Source organism: Macaca fascicularis, chromosome 13 (assembly GCF_037993035.2).
Source record: "Macaca fascicularis isolate 582-1 chromosome 13, T2T-MFA8v1.1".
NCBI lineage: Eukaryota > Metazoa > Chordata > Mammalia > Primates > Cercopithecidae > Macaca > Macaca fascicularis.
The window spans coordinates 94,289,502-94,311,628 of NC_088387.1; the positions used below are offsets into that span (position 1 = coordinate 94,289,502).

The window sequence follows — 22,127 nt, forward strand, 5'->3', positions numbered from 1 at the left end:
ACCCCGTATATTGTTATCAGGAATGTAAAATAGCGCAACTACTTTGGAAAACAGTTTCGCACTTAAAAGTTAAGCATACACTCAGTTTACAACACAGTAATACTACTCCTAGGTATTTACCCAATAAAAATTAAAACATATCTCCAGAAAAAGACATGCACAAAAATGTAATGGCAAGTTTATTCATAATAGCCAAAAAACAGAAAAAAAATTCCAAATGTCCTTCAATGGATGAATAAATAAAAAACTGTGGTACAGCCATACGATGTAATGCTATACAGCAATAAAGGAACAAAGTACTGATGTAACATGGATGAATCTCAAAAACATAATGCTGAATGAAAGAGGCCATATGCCAAAAACTACATAATATATTATTCCATTTATATAAAATTCTAAACAGGCAAAACTGTTTTAGTTTTAGAGAAATGATAAGGCTCAGGGTTAAGAGGATGGTGGTGGAGGGAACCGACTTGTGTGGGGAAGGAAATGTTCTATACTTTTAGGGAATGGAAATGTTCTTTATCTTGACTGTGATGTGGTTATGTGTTTACAATTGCCAAAACACACAGAAATGTACACTTAAAGTGGGTACATTTTATTATATGTAAATTATACTACCTCAATAAAGTTGATATTAAAGAGTGGGATATAAATTTTGACCTCAGAGTTATTGTGTTGAAAAATAAAATAATGTATATAAATAAGCCTAACCATAAAATAAATGCCCAATAATTTAGTAATCATATCAGTCATTTTTAATAAACTATAATCAGTACCAAATACAGATTATATATAATAGTCAGCTATAATTAAACCGACTTTATAAATTTAAATTAATAATATTAGTTGCTATTCCTAATATATTTCTTCTATCCCATGAATTCCAAGAAAATAAAATATTCTAAAACTCCAAGACAAAGGAATCCTGAATATCTAAGGGGAGAGAACGTCTACTCCAGAAAATTAGCACTCTTTACTTGCCTTTCAATGAGCATTTTGTAGAACATTCACTAAATCAAAGGTGACCTGCCTCCATAATTAGCCTCTAAAAATACCTTAAATGCTAGATAATAACAATCTTTAAGTAAATGAATCTTTTAAAAAGACAAAAATAAAAGTAAAATTATGCCTCTCAGCATGATGCAAAATACTAAGTCCCTAGACAGTGTCCAACTTTTTACTTAGCTCAACTGTTGCAAGTCATAGTAAAAATGGTTAACTCCTACTCTCCCTGCAAGCATTCTTGCAGACTAGAAGGGAACTGGTTTAGGGAGCCTCCTAAATAGAGAGCATTTCCATTAGAGTGGCAGGTTTGTGAGCGCAAATGAAAAACCAAATACATCACAAGACAGGCTATTTTCTTATTTCCTTGGTTTGTCCTGCTAAAGCCAAAACAGTGTGGCAAAAGCAGAAAGGAAGGAAAGGAAGGCAGGGTATTTGGGAAGTATAATGGGCAAATCAGTCTTGCAAAGCAGCTTTCTCACTTGGCTTGTTGTTAGCTGAGCTCCAACTGGGAGGCTGGAATGTCAGACTGTGACTGGCCTTGAATGCCAGGCTGAGAGATTCAGTCCACTAAAATACTGAAGGGGAAGTAGAAGCAGAAAGAGTACTTGGTTAACATTTTCCAAACAGATTATTTTAAATAGTACTAGAAATCTTAAATAAAATAACATTGTCATCCCAACAAAAATGCCAACAGCTATAGTCACAACGGCCAGCTTTTGGACCTAGTGGCCAAGGTTCAAAATGTATGGTACGGGCAAGGTGCAGTGGCTCACGCCTGCAATCCCAACACCTTGGGAGGCCACAGTGGAAGGATAGCTTGAGCCCAGGAGTTCAAAATCACCTGGGCAATGAAGTGAAACCGAAACCCGGTCTCTACAAAAAAATGGTGATGCACACCTATAGTCCCAGCTACTTGGGAGGCTGCAGGTGAAGGATCACTTGAGCCAGTGAGGTCAAAGCTGCAGTGAGCTATGATCATGCCACTGCACTCCAGCCTGGGCCACAAAGCAAGACCCTGTCTCAATAAATAAATAAATAAATAAATAAATAAATAAATAAATAAATAAATAAATAAATTTTTTAAGAAAGAGTAAGTTAAAAGCGTTATCAGGTGCCCTGCCAACAATATTTCACTTAGATGGGGTTGGTAGGCAGGCTAGGAAATAATTAAAGGACAGCCTATTACATTAAGAAACCTAGGCTGGGTGCAATGGCTCATGCCTGTAATCCCAGCACTTCAGGAGGCTGAGGCAGGTGGACTGCTTGAGCCCAGAAGTTCAGACCAGCCTGGGTAACGTGGCATACACCCGTCCCTAAAAAAAAAAAAAAAAAAAACGCAAAAATTAGCTGGTGTGGTGGTGTGCACCTGTAGTACCAGATATTTGGGAGGCTGAAGCAGAAGGATTGCTTGAGCCAGGGAGGCAGAGGTTGCTGTGAGCCACGATTGTGCCACTGTGCTCCAGCCTGGGTGACATGGCGAACCCCTGTCTCAAAAAAATAAAAAATAAAAAGCACGGTATGATAACAAAGCAAAGAATGTGCAAAATTCTTATAGATGAGATAAATCAATAAAGTCTCAATATCTGTTTCAGCTGATGCAACAACAAACTTGGCAACACCACTGGGTCCTTCAGGTGCCATCAGTTTGGTTATCAGTTTCTATTTGACAGCCATCCATGCCAAGCCCCACAGTGTCTCTGCATTTTGCTACGTAAGTAATGAGCAGGAGAAAAAGGGCATTCTCAGCTCACTAAGCTAATTAGCTAAAACAAATTAATACGTCACAGATCTGAGACAGGGAAGCATTGTGTTAAAACATACACAAGCATACACACACACAAAAGCAGCAGCCAAACCACTCAAGGAGACATAGATCAAAAATGAAGTTGAATCTCACATAGATTCATAAAAGCAGAAGTTCCACAACACTATGTGCAATGTATCTGTAAAAATCTATGCATCTGTTTGGCCACTATTTAATTAAACGGTACAGTCCATTTAAATAACAGTTCTGAAACTGTTCTCATTTTGTTTTAATCATTCTCAAAAAATATATATTTAAATTTAGTGATATAGTATGGAATCCTTAAAAATGAACAGTAATTTTACACTGCTCCTCTGAGGACATGGAAGATAATGTATTATCCATATCATAACTGATTTTTTTCTGACGTTTTCCTCTGAAAGGAAAAGTATATCAACTTCAAAACTTTTGGATATTTCTTGACAGGACTTCTTCACTCTGTCACAAATGGCTTTGAAATAACCATCATTCCTCTCAGATGATAAACAACTATATTGCTCTTTTTTTTTTTTGAGACGGAGCCTTGCACTGTCACCTGGGCTGGTTTGTGCAGTGCTGCGATCTCGGCTAGCTGCAACTGCAACCTCCACCACCCGGGTTCAAGTGATTCTCCTGACTCAGCCTCCTGAGGAGCCACGACTACAGGCACCTGCCACCACACCCAGCTAATCTTTTGTATTTTTAGTAGAGACAGGGTTTCACTATGTTGGCCAGGCAACTCTTGACCTCGTGATCTGCCCACCTCGGACTCCCCAAGTGCTGGGATTACAGGCGTGAGCCACCATGCCTGGCTGCTCTATTGTTAAAGACAAAAAAAAAAAAAGTCTACATTTTCATTTGGAAATTCTTTAGAAATAATTCCTGAAACAGGGCAATAGATACCTTTCTGAGTATCTGCCAGCCTATGCTTATCTTATCTTGTGTTAAAACTGGCCTCTAGTAATCAGGTTGATAATACATGACCCAGAAATCCTGGCCACATAACTTGACCACAAGTGGTCAATTGGCCCAAGCTGCCAATCAGATCCTCTCTCCCAGGAATTTAAACTCAATGACAACCTCTCTGGTGGCCTTGAATTGAGTCCTCATGTAGGGACTCAAGAATCATTTCTACCCAATGTGGAGAGAAACAGAAGTCAGGGGTTGGTCAGGGTGGAGGGGCGGTTAGAATACAGTGATAACGGAATATGTTGCAGGAGAAAAACACAAACATAGACACAGATGCTGACTGGCTACTATGTCTACCAGCCTTCCAGTTCCCGGTTCTAGTCCCTGAGAACCTGGCTGTCCTTTCTGCCCTTAGGCATCATAGGCTTTACTTGATTCCTTACAAAGACAAATAAATTCTTCAATTTATGTTAGTTCCAATGGGTTTCTTATAACAAAACAGCCCCTGATTAAAATAAATTGTTTAAACCACAGATAATTTCAAATTTAAAACCAATGTTAGCAAACTACCAATGTTGGCAAACTGCTTGATTCACTAGCCACAGACTTGCTCAATGTAACTTACAATATTTCAATAATCTCTCTTCAAAGTTGCATAAACAGCGTTATTCAAAGAACTGGCAGAATTAAGTTCTGTCACTTCCTATCAAACCTCATCGTTGTCAGATCCAAGGAATGAATACGGCTCATTCTTTCCACAAACATTTATTAAACCTCTCGAAATGCCAGATACTCAACTAGAGATTGGAAATAAAATATGAGCAAGCAGCCTCACTCTTTGCCCTGTTTAAATAGGGTACACAAAAACACAAATGCAATAATTTCTTCTAGAGTTAAATGCTACAGAGCATGACTAGGATGGCTATTTTTACAAATAGGTGTTTATATGACACTCATGGCTCTTTTATGTGAATAGCTGCTATAACTGGAAAATGTTCAACCACTTCAGTTGCACCATCCTAGACCTTAACATGTATTTCATTCAAATCAATGTTGATCACTGAAGATTCACATTTCCAATATCGTTTAAGTAAGTATGAGTTGTGTCTTCTGCCACGGTGAGATTCAAGGACTTCTCTTTACTTAAGATATCCTTTGACATTTTTCAATAGAATATTATACAAATTGGCAACTCTTTTACTGGCCAACAGTTGTCTCTTCACAGTAAAAGACCTGAGGAAACACTAACATCATTCCTAATGTACTATAATCTTCTGATCTTTCTTATTTAACTTTGAATGGGGATAATTCCGTAAGAATCAATTAGTGAGAAATATGCCCTCTCTCGTCTCTCATTCTCATTCTCATTAACTGCACAGTTTCCTTTATTTACAATGAAACAGATTTACAGAAGTACTATTTTCTAATACACAAAATATTTTGAAATATAAGTTTTAGTTACATGCTATTTTCATTAATCTGATGGCAGAGGGCAGAGTAAAACATATAAAGATAAAATTGATTCGGACTCCAAATCTGCAAAGTACTGTACATTATTCCTGTTTTCTGAATTGTTAAGAGCAATGTTCCAATTACAAATTCCTTGTATAATAAATAACTTCTAAAGATCAAATTTCTGTTGGCAAAAGGCTGATACAAGTAACAGAATGCCACATTCTTTATAACACATACTTCAACCAACGAAAATCTGAACACTAAAGATTCATTAATTTACGCATGCATTCATTCAATTTCATCGACAAATATTTAATTGAATATCTTTACCGTGCTAGGGACTGAAGATTTAATTTAATAAACACAACAGTCTCCATCTCTAACTTTACTGAGCTTAAAGTTATGAAATAAAATTACTGTAAATTCTAGTAAATTACTGAATACTTTGATTCAGCGTTGGTTAGAACTATAGTTTAAACCGGTCAAGCGTAGTGGCTCACACCTGTAATCCCAGCACTTTGGGAGGCCGAGGTGGGCAGATCTCAAGAAATCAAGACCACCCTGGCCAACATGGTGAAACCCTGTCTCTACTAAAAATACAAAAATTAGCTGGGCATGGTGGCGAGCACCTGTAGTCCCAGCTACTTGGGAGGCTGAGGCAGGAGAATCACTTGAACCCAGGAGGCCGAGGTTGTAGTGAGCCGAGATCGCTCCATTGCACTCTAGCCTGGTGATAGAGCGAGACTTGGGTCTCAAAATAAATAAATAAATAAATAAATAAATAAATAAATAAAGTTTAAACCACACACCACAAGTTTTTAATGAGATTTAATGAGAAACTTTAGATTTTAAAAATTGTTTTTATAAAAATTTTATGACTGCAAAGCACTGAGTTAGCCATTACCCTTTGCTTGGAAAGAAAAAGGAGAAGGTTAGAGAATATTTATCTATTATTTACCATAGAATATAATTTAAATCTATACTTACTCATTTTCCTCTTACAATATAATTAGGTTTCCTTAGAGGTCTGTTTCTTTAAAAAGGCAAAGAGCTGGCCAAGCACGGTGGCTCACATCTATAATCCCAGCACTTTGGGAGGCTGAGGCGGGTGGATCACAAGGTCAGGAGTTCGAGAGCAGCCTGGCCAATACACTGAAACCCCATTTCTACTAAAAATACAAAAATTAGCTGGGTGTGGTGGCACGTGCCTGTAGTCCCAGCTACTTGGGAGGCTGAGGCAGAAGAATCGCTTGAACCCAGGAGGCGGAAGTTGCAGTGAGCTGACACCGTGCCACTGCACTCCAGCCTGGGGGACAGGGCGAGACTCTGTCTCAAAAAAGAAAAACAAAACAGGGCGGGCAAAGAGTTTTTCTGTTTGCTGTGATAGTTATCTTCCAAGAGTTTGTAAAACTATATAACCTTTCAATTGTGCTTGTGATAGAAAACTGCATTTGTTAAAATGTGTGTTGCTGAGAATTGTGTTTGTTCATCTAAAGATTAATATTATGTTGGTTGTAGGAGGCTGAATTCTATCACAAATATTGTGGTAATTAAACAGTATGACCTTACTGATCTTGTATACAATAGATTTAAGGTTACTAAAATTAATGGAAAGCCCAGAAATAAATACATACTTCTATAGCCAACTGATTTTTGACAAAGGTGCCAAGAACACACATTGGAGAAAGGACAGTCTCTTCAATAAATGGTGTTGGGAAAACTGCATATCCACATGAAAAGAAGTAACACTAGCCCTTACCTTTCATCATATACAAAAATCAACTCAAAAAGGATTAAAGAGTTAAATGTAAGATCAGAAACTGTGAAACTACTAGAAGAAAACATAGGAGAAATGCCTTGTCACATTGGTCTCAGTAAGAATTTTTTGGATAAGCTCTCAAAAACACAGAAAACAAAAGCAAAAATATATAGATTACATCAAACTAAAAAGCTTCTGCACATCAAAGGAAACAATCAACAGACTGAAGAGACAATCTATGGAATGGGAGAAAATATTTGCAAATTATACATCTAACAAGAGGTTAATAAGCAGAATATATAAAGAATTCAAGCCACTCAATAGAAAAAGAAAGTAATTCAATTAAAAATGGGCTTTTTTCAAAAGACATACAAATGGCCAACCAGTATATGAAAAAATGTTCAACATCGCTAATTATCAGGGAACTGCAAATCAAAACCACAATGAGCTATCATCTCACTCCAGTTATACAATGGCTACAGTCAGCTCTCTATCCATGGGTTCCACATCCATGCATTCAACAACCAGTTGATCAAAAATATTCAAAAAACAGGCTGGGTACAGTGGCTCAGGCCTGCAATCTCAGCACTTTGGGAGGCCAAAGGCGGCAGATCACTTGAGGTCAGGAGTTTGAGACCAGCCTGGCCAACATAGTGAAACCCTGTCTCTAAAAATAAAAATTCAAAAAACAAACTGCATCTGAACTGAACATTTACAGACTTTTGTCATTATTCCCTGAACAATACCATATCACAGCCAGCTACACAGAATTTACATTGCATTAGGCATTATAAGGAATCTAAAGATGATTTAAAGTACAAACATAAGGCAAAGATATTCTGGGTTTGGTTCCAGACCAACGCAATAAAGCAAGTATCACAATAAAGCAAAGTCCATATAAACTTTGTGGTTTCCCAGTGCATGTAAGAGTTATGTTTACTATACTGTAGTCTATTAAGTGTATAATAGCATTATGTCTAAAATAAAATGATAATACCTGATTTTAAAATACTGTATTGCGGCCAGGCATGGTGGCTCACTCCTGTAATCTCAGCACTTTCGGAGGCCAAGGTCGGTGGATCACCTGAGGTTGGGAGTTCAAGACCAGCCTGGCTAATATGGTGAAGCCACGTCTCTACTAAAAATATAAAAATTAACAGGATCATGGTAGTGAGCACCTGTAATCCCAGCTACTCAGGAGGCTGAGGCAGGAGAATCGCCTGAACCTGAGAGGCAGAGGTTGCAGTGAGCTGAGAGCACACCACTGCACTCCAACCTGGGAGACAAAGCGAGACCCTGTCTCAAAACAAAAATACAAAAAAAAATAAAAATAAAAATAAAAATAAAATACTGAATTGATTAAAAATGCTAACAATGATCTCAGCCTTCAGCAAGTCACAGTCTCTTTGCTACTGCAGGGTCCTGCCTCGATGCTGATGGCTCCTGACTGATTAGCATGGTAGTTGCTGAAGGGTGGCATGGCTATGGCAATTTCTTAAAATAAGACAACAATGAAGTCGGCCACGTTAATCGACTTTTCCTTTAGGAAAAATTTCTCTACAGCAAAAGACACTGTCTGATAGAATTGTACTCATAGTAGAACTTCTTTCAAAATTGGAGTCAATCCTCTCAAACCTTGGCGAAGCTTTATCAACTAAGTTTATGAAATATTCTAAAGCCTTTGTTGTCATTTCAACAATGTTCACAGCATCTTAACCAGAAGTAGATTCCATCTCAAGAAACCACTTTCTTTGCTCATCTGTAAGAAGCAACCTTCTTCATCTGTACAAGTTTTATCATGGTATTGTAGCAGTTCAGTCACATTCTCAGGATCCACTTCTAATTCTAGTTCTCTTGCTATTTCCAACACATCTCAAGTGATGAGGTGCACTGTCAAAGAGCAATAATATTTTCAAAGGAATCATTTTCTCTGAGCAGTAGTTCTCAACAATGGCTTTCAGTAAACCACACTGTAAACAGATGATTGTTATTCTACTGTAGAACACAGGCAGAGTTAGATTTAGCATAATTCTTATGGGCCTTAGGATTTTCAAAATGATAAATGATCCTTGGCTTCAAACTAGTCACTAGCTGCCTTTGTCCCTAACCAGAAAGTCAGCCCATCTTTGACGCCAGGCATTGCCTTCTAACTATGACAGTTCTAGATGGCATCTTCTTCCAACATAAGGCTGTTCCATCTACACTGAAAATCTGTTGCTAGGTGTAGCCCTTCATCAATGATATCTTAGCTACATCTGGATTACTTACTGCATCTTCTACATGAGCACTTGTTGCTTCGCCTTGCACTTCTGTGTGATAGAAATGGCCTCTCTTCTTAAATCTCATGAACCAACCTCTGCTAGCTTCAAATTTTCTTCTGCAGCTTCTTCACTTCTCTCAATCTTCTTAGAATTGATGAGAATTAGGACTTGTTCTTGATTAGGCTTTGGCTTAAGGGAATTTTGTGGCTGGTTTGATCTTTCATTCAAATATGAAAACTTTCTCCATATCAGCAATAATTTTTTCACTTTCTTATAATTCATGTGTTCACTAGAGTAGCACTTCTAATTTCCTTCAAGAAATTTTTCTTTGCATTCACAACGTGGTTAACTGTTTGGCCAAGGGGCCTAGTTTTCAGCCTGTCTCAGCTTTCAACATGCCTTCCTCACTAAATTTCGTCATTTCCAGCTTTTGATGTAAAGTGAGAGGTGTGGGACTCTTCACTTGAACACTCAGAGGACATTGCAAGGTTACTAACTGGCCTAATTTCAATACTGCTGTGTCTCAGGGAATAAGAAGGCCCAAGGAGAGGGAGAAAGGAAAAAGGTCAATCACTACAGCAATCAGAACATACACATTTATTGATTAAATTCACTATCTTATATGGGTATGTACGGTTTATGGCATCTCAACACAAAAATAGTAACATTCAAGATTACTAGTCACAGATCACCAAAACAGAATAATAATGAAAAAGTATGTGGAAATACTTCATGATTTAAAAAGCAAACATTTTTAAGTTTAAAAAAATAATAATTAAAGAAGTTTGAAATGGTACAAAAATCACCAAAACATGACACAAAGGCATGAAATAAGCCTATGCTTTGGGGAAATGGCTCTGATAAACTTGCTCAACACAAGATTGCCACAAACCATCAATCAATTTATAAAAAAAAAAAAAAAAAAAAAAAAAAAAAAAAAACACATAACATCCTTGTTGAAGCACAATAAAATGAGGTATGCCTGTACACAGAAAGATGGGCATAGGATATATGTGAATACTATGCCCTTTTATATCAGGGACTTGCACAGGAGGTCTTGGAACCAATCCCTCATGGTTACTGAGGGATGATTGTATTATTAAAAGGAAAAGATCTGAGCATGGTGATGTGTGCCTGTAGTCTCTGCTACTTAGCAGGCTGACGGAGGAAGAACACTTGAGCCCAGGAGTTCAAGTCTAGCCTGGGCAACATAGCAAGACTCTGTCTCAAAAAAAAAAAAAAAAAAAAAAAACCGGCCAGGTGCAGTGGCTCACACCTGTAATCCCAGCACTTTGGGAGGCTGAAGCGGGTAGATGACAAGGTCAAGAGATCAAGACCATCCTGGTCAACATGGTGAAACCCTGTCCCTAATAAAAATACAAAAATTATCCAGGCATAGTGGTGGGCATTTGTAGTCCCAGCTACTCCAGAGGCTGAGGTAGAAGAATTGCTTGAACCCGGGAGGTGGAGGTTGCAGTAAGCCGAGATCGCATGTGTGTGTATATATGTGTATGTTATATATATACACATATATATGTGTGTTTTTTAAAAAAAACTCATCTTTCTAATTCTACGAACTTTTATAAATATTGTTTCCATGGTCAATTACCTTTGCCTTTTATTTGGCTGTGAGCTGCTTAACACTAGAATCTTGACTTGTTTTAGCATAAGAATCGCCATTGTACAATGCTCACTTATTATTTATTTATTATAGAACATACTGTGGGCTAAACTAAGTCCCCAATGTATAATGACAATATTCAACAACAGTTTGCTAGAACATAATTATATTATATGATGAGTGACAGACCTAATACACTAATCACAAATGTTATTAAAGGCTTCCCATGAAGAGCTTATAGTAATGAGAGGACATAGGGTATCAGCAAATGCTTCCCAACATAAACCCATACTACTAGAAAGATGCCTGTGAAGTCACATTATTTTTGTCTCAAGACCGTGGACTGACCACATACACTTATTTCTTCTCTAAGACCCACCCTCCAATCCCATTAAATGATAGTTAATACAGAAAGATAAAATCCCAAACAACAGGAAGATGAAGAGGAAGGGAAGAGAGTAATCAGTAAATGAGAAAGTTTAGCAAATTGCTAGAGATAGAATGCAGATGGAAGTGTAGTACTTGACAAGATAGGGCAGAGGAAAGCTTTGGCCTGTAATAATGTGAGGAAGACGAGGAAGGAAGTCATTTGTCTTAATTAAACCCATAAAAGTTGGTAGTTATCCCATGTTAAGGGGAGGCAAGAGTGAGACACACGGCTAAGAACAGGGAGAGTAAGCAAAAGCTCCTCACGGAATAGTCTATCTACCCACCCCCCGGAAATGACAGGGTGACCAGGTATGTATCCCCAGGTATTCACTGAAGAAACAGAACAAACTATGTGAGGAGAGCTAGAACAGTTGACTCACATCTGGCCCATCATTCATCCACACATTCCATAAGCCTTGCTCACCTACTCAGAAGTCCCATTCAGTATTTTATTGTCTATCTTAAACATAAATGAATACCTTTTATTTGAAGAAAACCTATAGAATAAAAGAGGGGAAAATATGATAAACAAAAATATAATCCCTAGGAAAAATTAAAATAGTTCAGATAACAGAAGAAAACTTTTTTTAAAAAAATCTCCAAATTTTATTTTTTGAAGGATTTTAAAGGACCTATATTCATAAAATAAGAAGATGCTGAGAATGAGAAACAGTGCAAGAAAGAGTTCTTAGAAATTAAGATACCTAATTGTGACTGTAGTAATAAAACATTATCAGATGGGCTAAAGGAAAGGCAGAAGGGTAGAGAGAGGAACAGAATCTGAGCAAGTTATTTGAGAATGAGGTTCCAGCAAGATAAGCAGATAACCTGTTTATCAAGAAAATCATCTACAAAACATAGAATCTATGATACATAGATTCTACAAAACAAGGTCAAATTCAAAATAATAATAAAGGCAAATCTCACAGTGATAATCATGCAGGAACAGGCCTCCAGAGCAATCATTCAAGCAATTTATAGACAAGGCACAGAAGACAACTACAGATTTAGAACGGACAGTAAGTTATCAATCTTGAAAATGCAAAAGGAAAATAACTGAAGACAAAAGCTGGGAGTTGAAGGAAGAGGAATTGAAGGAAGGGCAGGGGCTAATATATTCATCTTATAAAATGCAGAGGCAAAAGACACAGTATCTATGATTAATGTAAAACTAAAGAGTATACTACCCTAAATGTTCACCATTCTTGCATAGAGATTGCCCTTAAGTAATAACAAAGCTAACTGTGTACCACGTACTTACTAAGAATTCTTAGGGGCTATTCATTAACTGTGTAATACAACGTGTAAAGTGATCCATTAAAAAAAGTAAGTAAAAATTTTTAAGCTACAGGGTAACCAACACAGGAACCAATAATGGTGATATAATTACATTAAGAAAGAAAAGAAAAAATAGTTAAGGGGTATAGGAAAAATAGGCTGATGCTTCATGTATCAGCACAGGAAGTCAAAAAATAACAATGTCTAAAACTGATAAGGCAAGAAATAGAGGCAAAAGTATATTGTTTAAAGATATGGAGATCATCTCCGAGAGCTAAACTGAAAATTTTTAGAATCTGCAAGTGATTCTCTCAGGAAACTGGACTGGGAGAGAAGACTACTGGTTTCATGTATCAAAAAATTCCAGTACTTTTACATTTTTAACTACATGAATTATTTACTTTGATCATTTCTTTTAAATTTAGTTAATAATTTTTTCAAAAAAAAAGTAGCAATCAAATCTGTCCTACTACTTCAGACAGGTAAAATTATTTTATATTTTAATGGTTTCCAGAAAATGGTCTAGTAATGCAAGGCTGACAAGTCAGCATGTCCAACATTTCTCATTTAATGTGGCATTTGATAAATTAGTATCAAGTGATCCTACAGAATACAGTACTAAGAATACAAAATACTACACAGAGTTGTGGCCCCTCCTGGCATGTAATGGTAAAACACACTGGTCCACAGGCCAAAAAGCAGTTTATCCATCTATCCCATGTTTAATATCCATGTTCTCTACTTTTCTTTTTAAAAATAGGAGAACTTTAATAGGCTGTTCACCACAAGTGTAGGTTCAAGAGAGAAAATTCCTGGTGAGATTACCAACACTAACCAACCAAAGCCACAAGTATTGTAATAGTGACAGAGAAAAGCTGATACAGCCTAGACGGCTGCTGAAGCTAGTGGGCTAAGTCCAATGACAGATCTTCCATACTATCCATCCAAGATAAAAAAACTTGTGGTCCAGGAACTCAAGCCAGCCCACAGACACGTTAGGTTTAGCCTGCATAATATTGGCCCACACCATGTTTTTAATTTTGAAAAAGTAGCCACATCTAAAACTGACAGAATTCACATAAAACTTCAGACATCCACCTTCTCGCAATAAATCAGTAGAGGCACTCCCCTTAAGTGACAGGGTGTCCCAATTTGCCACACCTAGCCTGTTTCCCTTACTATGTTACCAATCTAACCCTCGTAGACCATTTGTATCTCTGATCCTTGCTTTAAAGGAGATAACATGTTGATATGCCTAAGCCACGCCAAGAGTTTTTGAGGCAGGACTCTTACACTTCGGTAACAACAGGAGATAGATCAGTGACAAGTCGTGGCACAGCAGTTCTAGAGGGGGGTTAGCGGCAGTGATGGACAGCAGCCACTCCTACCTAAAAACTGTTTCTAAATGGCCAGGTATTCTAAAGCAGTGGACTTTTTATTGAGTATTACATAAAAGCCACCTATAAAGAAAAAAAACACATAAAAATTACTGGGCACGCCTAAAAATTAGGAATTTCTGTGCATGCCTATTTAACTACAACTTATTCCCTGCCAACTGCCTTACTTTTAATCAAACTAGAATTGAATGACAGATAAAAAAAGTGGTAAATGCTAGTGATCAATATCTTAGGGGATAACAACTAACAGCCGGAAATGAAAACTAAAGCACAAAGTCCAATAGCTGACACTGTAACCTACATTTTGAGTAAAATAGTCATCGTTTACTTACATTTTAATGTCTCTCCAGCATATGGTATGTGCAGTTTAAATCGGTCACAGTTGGGCCCAGGAGTCAATGATGTGCAGCTTTAAAAAATGCAGAAACAAAAGAAAGAAAAGATTTTTTAAAAACAAACTTTAAAAACCCACATATTTATGATACTAAACAAAAAGGGATCTTTATACAGAACAGATTAAAACACTGGCTTACAGAACAAAATAAAAGCCTTTAATAGTCACGGAAGCCAAGACACGAAGACTCGTCCTAAAACAAATAATTCATTTATTTCACAATAAAACTTACATGTGTTCTAACGACAAACATCAACAGTGTGCTTCAACTACTTCTCTCAAAGAGGCATATCTCGACTTTTAAAATTAGGTATATTATCCAAAACACATGTCTATTCTTATGCCAAGAACTGTAAAATAAGAATAGTTTTATGATCATATTTTAAATATGGACTCTTAGCTTTCATTCTGTTACTACAAAAAAGAGCCCACTTTTGGCCTTTTTCTGGTACCAGATGGTTTTCTTTCCTTCCACAAAGGTACAGTGCTTCCTTTAGATTTGGCACACCATAACTTTCATCTGCAGGAAAGCACAATGCGCACTCAATTTCAAGTAAAATGCAAATTTTAAAGGTGGGGGGTAGTCACCCAGGTCTCAACAGTTTGGTATTTTCTTTTTGTTTTGTTTTTCAAGACAAGGTCTCGCTCTGTAGCCCAGGCTGGAGTGCAGTGATGCAATCTCTGCTCACTGCAGCCTCAATCTCCCAGGCTCAAGCAATCCTCCCACTTCAACTTCCCAAGCAGCTGAGACCACAGGTGCACAACACCACACCTGGCTTTCTTTTTTTTTTTTTTTTTTTTTTTTTTTTTTTTTTTTTTTTTTTGAGACGGAGTCTCGCTCTGTCGCCCAGCCCAGGCTGGAGTGCAGTGGCGCGATCTCGGCTCACTGCAAGCTCCGCCTCCCGGGTTCACGCCATTCTCCTGCCTCAGCCTCCCGAGTAGCTGGGACTACAGGCGCCCACAACCGCGCCCAGCTAATTTTTTGTAATTTTTTTAGTAGAGACGGGGTTTCACCATGGTCTCGATCTCCTGACCTTGTGATCCGCCCGCCTCGGCCTCCCAAAGTGCTGGGATTACAGGCGTGAGCCACCGCGCCCGGCCTCTTTTTTTTTAAAGAGAGGCAGTCTCACTATGTTACCCAGGGTGGTCTCAAACTCCTGGGCTCAAGTGGTCCTCCTCCCATCTAGCCTTCCAAAGTGTCAGGATCGTAGGTGTGAGCCACTGAACCTGGCCTAGTTTTTTTTAATCTATTATTTCACAAAGTTATACAATGTTTCTTGCTCTTCACAGATTTGTTGTACAAAATAATTTATTATCTTAGAAGTCATAAGTTCAACTGCATAACAGCTGCATAGGCTTCGTAAGTTAATAAAATATTAATATGAAGTCAATTGAGAAAGTAATATGTCTTCATTTTGTTTTAAAAAGATGAGATTTTTAATGTATAAACAAAAGCAAGGAGGCTAATTTTCTTTCGTAATTCCAAAACTGGCTGTGAAGCAATTCTAAAAAAGAACCTATAGAAGTAATTTAACGGATGGATGCATAGTTAAAATAAATGTACAACTTCCCTACATGGCAACTTGGGCAAGAGTCATTTAAAAATAAATCCAAAAAATTTTGACTTTAAGTAATTCAGACACCACATTAGAGATTTACTATTACTTTTTCCCAAAACGATTTGAATGTGAAAGGGAAAAGAACTAGACAGTGGCTAGGCACGGTGGCTCACACCTGCAATCCCAGCACTTTGGGAGGCCAAGGCAGGCAAATCACTTGAGGTCAGGAGTTCAAGACCAGCCTGGCCAACATGGTGAAACCCCATCTTTACTAAAAATTCAAAAATTAGGCCAGGGGCGGTGGCTCACACCTGTAATCCCAGCCCTTTGGGAGGCTGAGGCGGACGGATCACAAGGTCAAGAGACACGTATAAAGACCATCCTGACCAACATGGTGAAACCAGGTCTCTACTAAAAATACAAAAATTAGCTGGGCATGGTGGCAAGCGCCTGTAGTCCCAGCTACTCACTTGGGAGGCTAAGGCAGGCGAATCGCTTGAACCCAGGAGGCGGAGGTTGCAGTGAGCCAAGATCCCACCACTGCACTTTAGCCTGGGCACAGAGCAAAACTCCATCTCAGAAAAAAATTAGCCAGGCATGGTGGCATACACCTGTAATCCCAGCTACTCGGAAGGCTGAGGCAGGAGAATCGCTTGAACCTGGGAGGTGGAGGCTGCAGTGAGCCAAGATTGCACCACTGTGCTCCAGCCTGGATGACAGAGTAAGACACTGTCTCAAAAAAGAAAAAAAAAACACAAAACCAGAAACATAACAAGAATATGTTTAACATAAATCACTAAGTTGACTATTCCTCATTATCTTCAGGGGTCAATAAAAATACCAGCTTACAAACTAAACAACAAAGCTATACCAGCAACTGAATGGTAACCTATTTTTATATTTCACAGGTTTTTTTTTTTTTTTTTTTTTTTTTTTTGGAGATGGAGTCTCGCTCTGTCGCCCAGGCTGGAGTGCAATGGCCGGATCTCAGCTCACTGCAAGCTCCGCCTCCCAGGTTTACGCCATTCTCCTGCCTCAGCCTCCCGAGTAGCTGGGACTACAGGCGCCCACCACCTCGCCCAGCTAGTTTTTTTTTTTTTCTTTTGTATTTTTTAGTAGAGACGGGGTTTCACCATGTTAGCCAGGATGGTCTCAATCTCCTGACCTCACGATCCGCCCGTCTCAGCCTCCCAAAGTGCTGGGATTACAGGCTTGAGCCACCGCGCCCAGCCTGTATTTCACAGGTTTTAAGAATACTTTCTCATTTTCCTTTCAATATAAAAAAATTCCTCAGAGTACATTTTAGGGGCATCATATTTCCCTTTTAGTATAATCTTTTCTACCCCACAACACAGTAGTTATTTTAAAAGACTATAGAAAACACATAAATTATAACATTATAAAATGTAATCTAATGATGGTAATGAGCCTCATGTCATTCTGAGCACGCTGCTATGAACCCTATAAGCAACACTAAGATTTTTCCTTTTCTATTGCATTCAACTGCAATGCTTTAAATTTATGAAAAACGCCATTCACAATCAAGGATCTTTTTGGGGCTTGGGGATCAAATTATCTAACTACATAGCTTAAAGACTGAAGTTATTAGTAGTACAGGAAATCCTCAGGATTAATCTGATTCCAGTTTGTTTGAATAACTCACTCCTTCTTCAATGAGAAATTGTTTTTTTCCCGAATGGTTACACTCATTGTTGGGCCACACTTTTTATTATATACTTTAACCAGGACTGGTTAAGTGATTTTGTGCCCTGCCATGTCACCTTCCTCCCTTACTACATCAACAGCTGGTTCCAGCAACCTCAGTGTATTAAAAGGTACGTTTCTAAGGGGAATAGGAAAAGATTTGCTAAAGGATACAAAATTACAGCAAGATAAGAGGAATACGTTCTAGTGTACTACACCACTGTAGATGACTAGAGTTAACAATAATAAACAGTTTCAAATAGCTAGAAGGAGGATATTGACTGTTTATATCACAAATAAATGATAAATGTTTGAGATGAGGTATGCTAATTACCCTGATCTTATTACTATACACTATATGTATCAAAACATCATTATGTACCCCATAAATATGTACAATTCCTATGTGTCAACTAAAAAATTAAAATTTTATGAAGAAAAAAGTGTATTTCTCTATCTCTGTTTTTCATTCACTGATTTGTTTCATTTAGATAAGATTTATCAAGCATTGCTCTACGTGTTAGGATTATAGCATGGACGAGACAGAGAAGATCTACGGTCTCATGGGACTTAAATTCTAGCAAGGGAAAAAGAAAATGATAAACAAGAGACAAACATATAAAGATGGTTTCGGATTGCTAAATACTATGAGGAAAATAAAACAGGGTGCTGCACTGAAGCAGGAGCTACTTTACACTGGAAGATCAAAGAGGACCTCTGGAGGAGGTGAAATCCGAAAACTGAATCACACAAAGTGGCCCACCATGCCAAGTTCTGGGATAGAGCATTCCAGGCAGAGGAAACAGCTGGTGCAAAGGTGTGAAGACAGGAACAAGCTTGGTACATCTGGGGAAGAAATCTTGATATATCTGGGCAATGCGGCTGGAGCACAGCAAATGAGGGAGAGAAAAGCAAAAGATTAGGACACAGTAAATGAGGGAGAGGGGGCAAAATCAACGGACAGATCATACGGGGCCTGCAAGTGGTTACAATTCATTCAGCTTTTATGCCAAGCACAAAGGAGGGTTTTTAGCAGAAGGGTAAAAACATCTACGTTTTTAAAAAATCACTTTGTCTACTGTATAGAAAAAAAAAAAAAAAAGACCATGAGAGATAAAATGAACACAGCCAGACCAGATAGGAGAACATTTTAGTCAAGAAAGATGATGGAGCAAAACCAACATGCATTTGTAGATGGTATTACCTACTTCTCTGCTATCTACAGAGAGCCTTGCCTGTCCATTTTCTAGCTCTGGTGCAGTGATAATGCTGCCACTTTAGTATAAACATTCACTTCACAGTCTTCAGTGAGGAGACAGTCTTCTGTGATGTGCGGGCTGAGCAGAGTGTAGCCCACTTGGCAGAAAAGGCCCACACTCAGGCACATGAGAGCAAGAACGGTGCTGGAAAGGAACAGGGTCACAGAGGACAGAAAGCATTCCCCTCAGCCTCTCACCTTCAGTCATGGAAAGGAGTGTTTCAGGGTGTGGTTATCCACCTGGAATGGGATGAGGAGCTCTGCTGCCCAAAGTCTCTATTTCAGGAAAGACATCGCTACGTAGCTGGCTATAAGGGACCGGGACTGCAAACCTCTAAGAGTTGTAGGAAGGCCAGGGCAGCTGGGAGCAATGTGGATGAGTCTTGTGTTTACCCCCCACCCCAGGGATGCTACTGGTCTCACTAGGTTTCTCAATCTCCATTGGGACTGAAAACCCAATGCAGGTAGGATAATAATAATAATAACCACTTTAGATCTGAAAAAAAGAAAGAAAGATAATGGATCCTTGGACTAGAGTAACAGCAGTGGAGACGGGACAAAATGGATTTTTTGAACAAGGCTGACTAGGAAGGGAGCATGTTTAAGGAAAAGAAAATGAAGAGTTTAAAGTGTGAGATGATAGCCAAATCTTCTATGGAAACAGTCAGGTTAATGGGTAGGCTAGCCAATCTATAAGGGCCACTAAAATGTCACAGAAAAGACAGAAGAAAAATTTACAAAACCTCACCTTAGTGTTTTATGATATTGGAAAGATCACTTACTTGAAGTGGGAATGGGGGAGAGGGGTATGAAGAGTAATACTTGCCAAAAGCACACTCAAGTCAAAATTATCATCTCCAGTTAGCTGCAGGGATTTTGCTTTGCTGAGAGGGATATACAAATGTGGGGCCAAGAGCCAAAGTGCTCAAGGCAACAGAGGAAAGCTGCCATTAGTAGGTCTCTTTCTCCTAAGTGGCATTCAGCTTGTCTTCCAATGAAATGTTGGGCAAATTATTTAAGATACGTTACATTCTATCTTCCTTATATTACCTAGGATAAATAGGTTTATAGGAAACAACCCAATGCCATGTACACAAAGTTTCTTCTAAGATTAAACTAAAATGTTTCCTCTTCTTAAGTTACCTCTGTCTAAAATTGGTTTCGTCATGTTCTTTAATTTACTGTGAAAATTCAAGTTGCACAAGAGGAGGGTACTCGTTTTTCCGTTAATCAAAAAAGAACATGGGGGCAGGGTGTGGTGGTTCACACCTGTAATCCCAACACTTTGGGAGGCTGAGGCAAGCAGATCACCTGAGGTCAGGAGTTCAAGACCAGCCTAGCCAACATGGTGAAACCTCATCTTTACTAAAAATACAAAAATTAGCCGGGTGTGGTGGTGCATGCCTGTAGTCCCAGCTGCTAGGGAGGCTGAAGAAGGAGAATCGCTTGAACCCGGGATACAGAGGTTGAGGTGAGCTGAGATCATGCCGCTGCATTCCCGCCTAGGCAACAATGCAAGACTCCGTCTCAAAAACAAAAAACAAACAAAAAAAAAAGAGCACGGGTTTAAAAGAGCTTTCCTCTGTTGCCTTGAACAGTTTGACTTGGCCCCAAATCTGCATATTCCTCTCAGTAAAACAGAAGGCCTGCTGCTAACTGGAGATTACCATTTTGACTTGATTGTGCTTTTGGGGAGTATTACCCACTCCTGTCCCCACTTCAAGGAAGTGATCTTTCCAACGTCATACAGCACTAAGGGGAGTTTGGGTGAATTTTAAACCCATAGTAATGTTTAAAAAGCTTTAAAAATACATGGAAATAGTATGATTCCACTTATGGAAAAAGGACACTTGTAAGTATGTATATCTACACACATAAACAGATTTCAGGAGAATAACCAAAATGTGGCCAGATTTGAAATGATTTTTACAACAACATTCTTCTAATTACCTTTCTGCATTTTTTTTTTTTTTTTTTTGAAACAAGGTCTTGCTGTCACCCAAGCTGGAGTACAGTAGTGCGATCACAGCTCATTGAAGCTTCAAAGAGCTTCCCAAGCTCAGGCGATCTTCCCACCTCAGCCTCCCAGGTAGCTGGGACCACAGGCACATGCCACCACACTTGGCTAATTTTTTGTATTTTTAGTAGAGGCAAGGTTTCACCATGTTGCCCAGGCTGGTCTCAAACTCCTGGAATTAAGCAATCCTCCTGCCTCAGCCTCCCAAAGAGCTGGGATTATAGGCATGAGCCACTGCACCCAGTTGCTTTCTGCATTGTTTTGATTTTTATAATGAACACGAACTATGAACTATTTTACTATTATAATTTTTTTAGGAGACAGTGTCTTGCTCTAGAGCCCAGGCTGGAGTGCAGAGGTACAATTATAACTCACTGCAGCCTTGAACATCTGGGCTCAAAGAATCCTCCCACCTCAGTTTCCCAAGTAGCTGGGACTACAAAAGCACCACCACACTCGGCTACATTTTTTTTCTTTTTGAGACAGTATCTCAGGGCTTTGCCCAGGCTGCTCTCGAATTCCTGACCTCAAGCAATCTTGCCGCCTCAACCTCCGAAAGTCTGGGATTATAGGCATGAGCCATGGTTCTCGGACACAATTATAAAGTATTTTAAGGCTAAATACATCCCTTTCCTATTTGACTAAGAAAACTTGGCTATGATGGCCTGATTTTATCTTTTCCTTTTAAAGTATTTCACCACTTTTCAGAAGTAAAGAATTCAGAGTGATATACTGATGAACAGTCTTCAAGTAAAGCATATGAAAGTCTTTATATTGTGGTATCACAAAACTTCACATTTCTAACATTTATTATCTTTCACAGTTTCTTTGGGTCGGAATTTGGGAATGGCTTGGCTGGGCAGTTCTAGCTTAAGGTCTCCCATGAAACTGCTGTCATAAATCTGTAACAGATAACTAATACAGCAGGGAAATTCACTCATCTAGAAAGCCATTTCCTTATACAAGTATGAAAAAACTAGTAAAGAAAAAGCTACTGGCTACATTAAAATCATATTTATAGAATGGCAACTTGTCCTCACACATAGTTAGAGCCAAGGTTGAAAAAGCCAATATTCCAAATTGAATCACTTTTAATTCAAAAATTATTTTTAAATGATTTTAAAATTGCTGACAGTTAAGTATAATTTCAAATTTGTGTCTCAACTATATTTCATCAGTGTTCACTGTGTGTCTGGCACTAAGTGATAGGAATATAGCAGTAACAAGAACAAAAAACATATCTTGGTGTTAGAGTGTAGAAAGGATTTTGGATAAAAACTATACTGTAAAAATGT

The 22,127-nt window shown here is 38.4% G+C and overlaps 1 protein-coding gene across 25 annotated transcripts in view; it reads right to left on the bottom strand.

The window, feature by feature from the left end:
- Positions 1 to 22,127, bottom strand: part of BABAM2 (BRISC and BRCA1 A complex member 2) — a 493,921-nt gene that overhangs the window by 400,012 nt on the left and 71,782 nt on the right. For all 25 annotated transcript variants that reach the window (XR_012422532.1, XR_012422530.1, XR_012422531.1 and 22 more), the window contains one exon: positions 14,233 to 14,309. Coding sequence is in view for 13 of the 25 variants with exons in the window: in XM_045368628.3 (XP_045224563.1) it covers positions 14,233 to 14,309 (77 nt within the window). In the remaining 12 variants the exon portion in view is untranslated. The remainder of the gene's footprint in view (positions 1 to 14,232; positions 14,310 to 22,127) is intronic.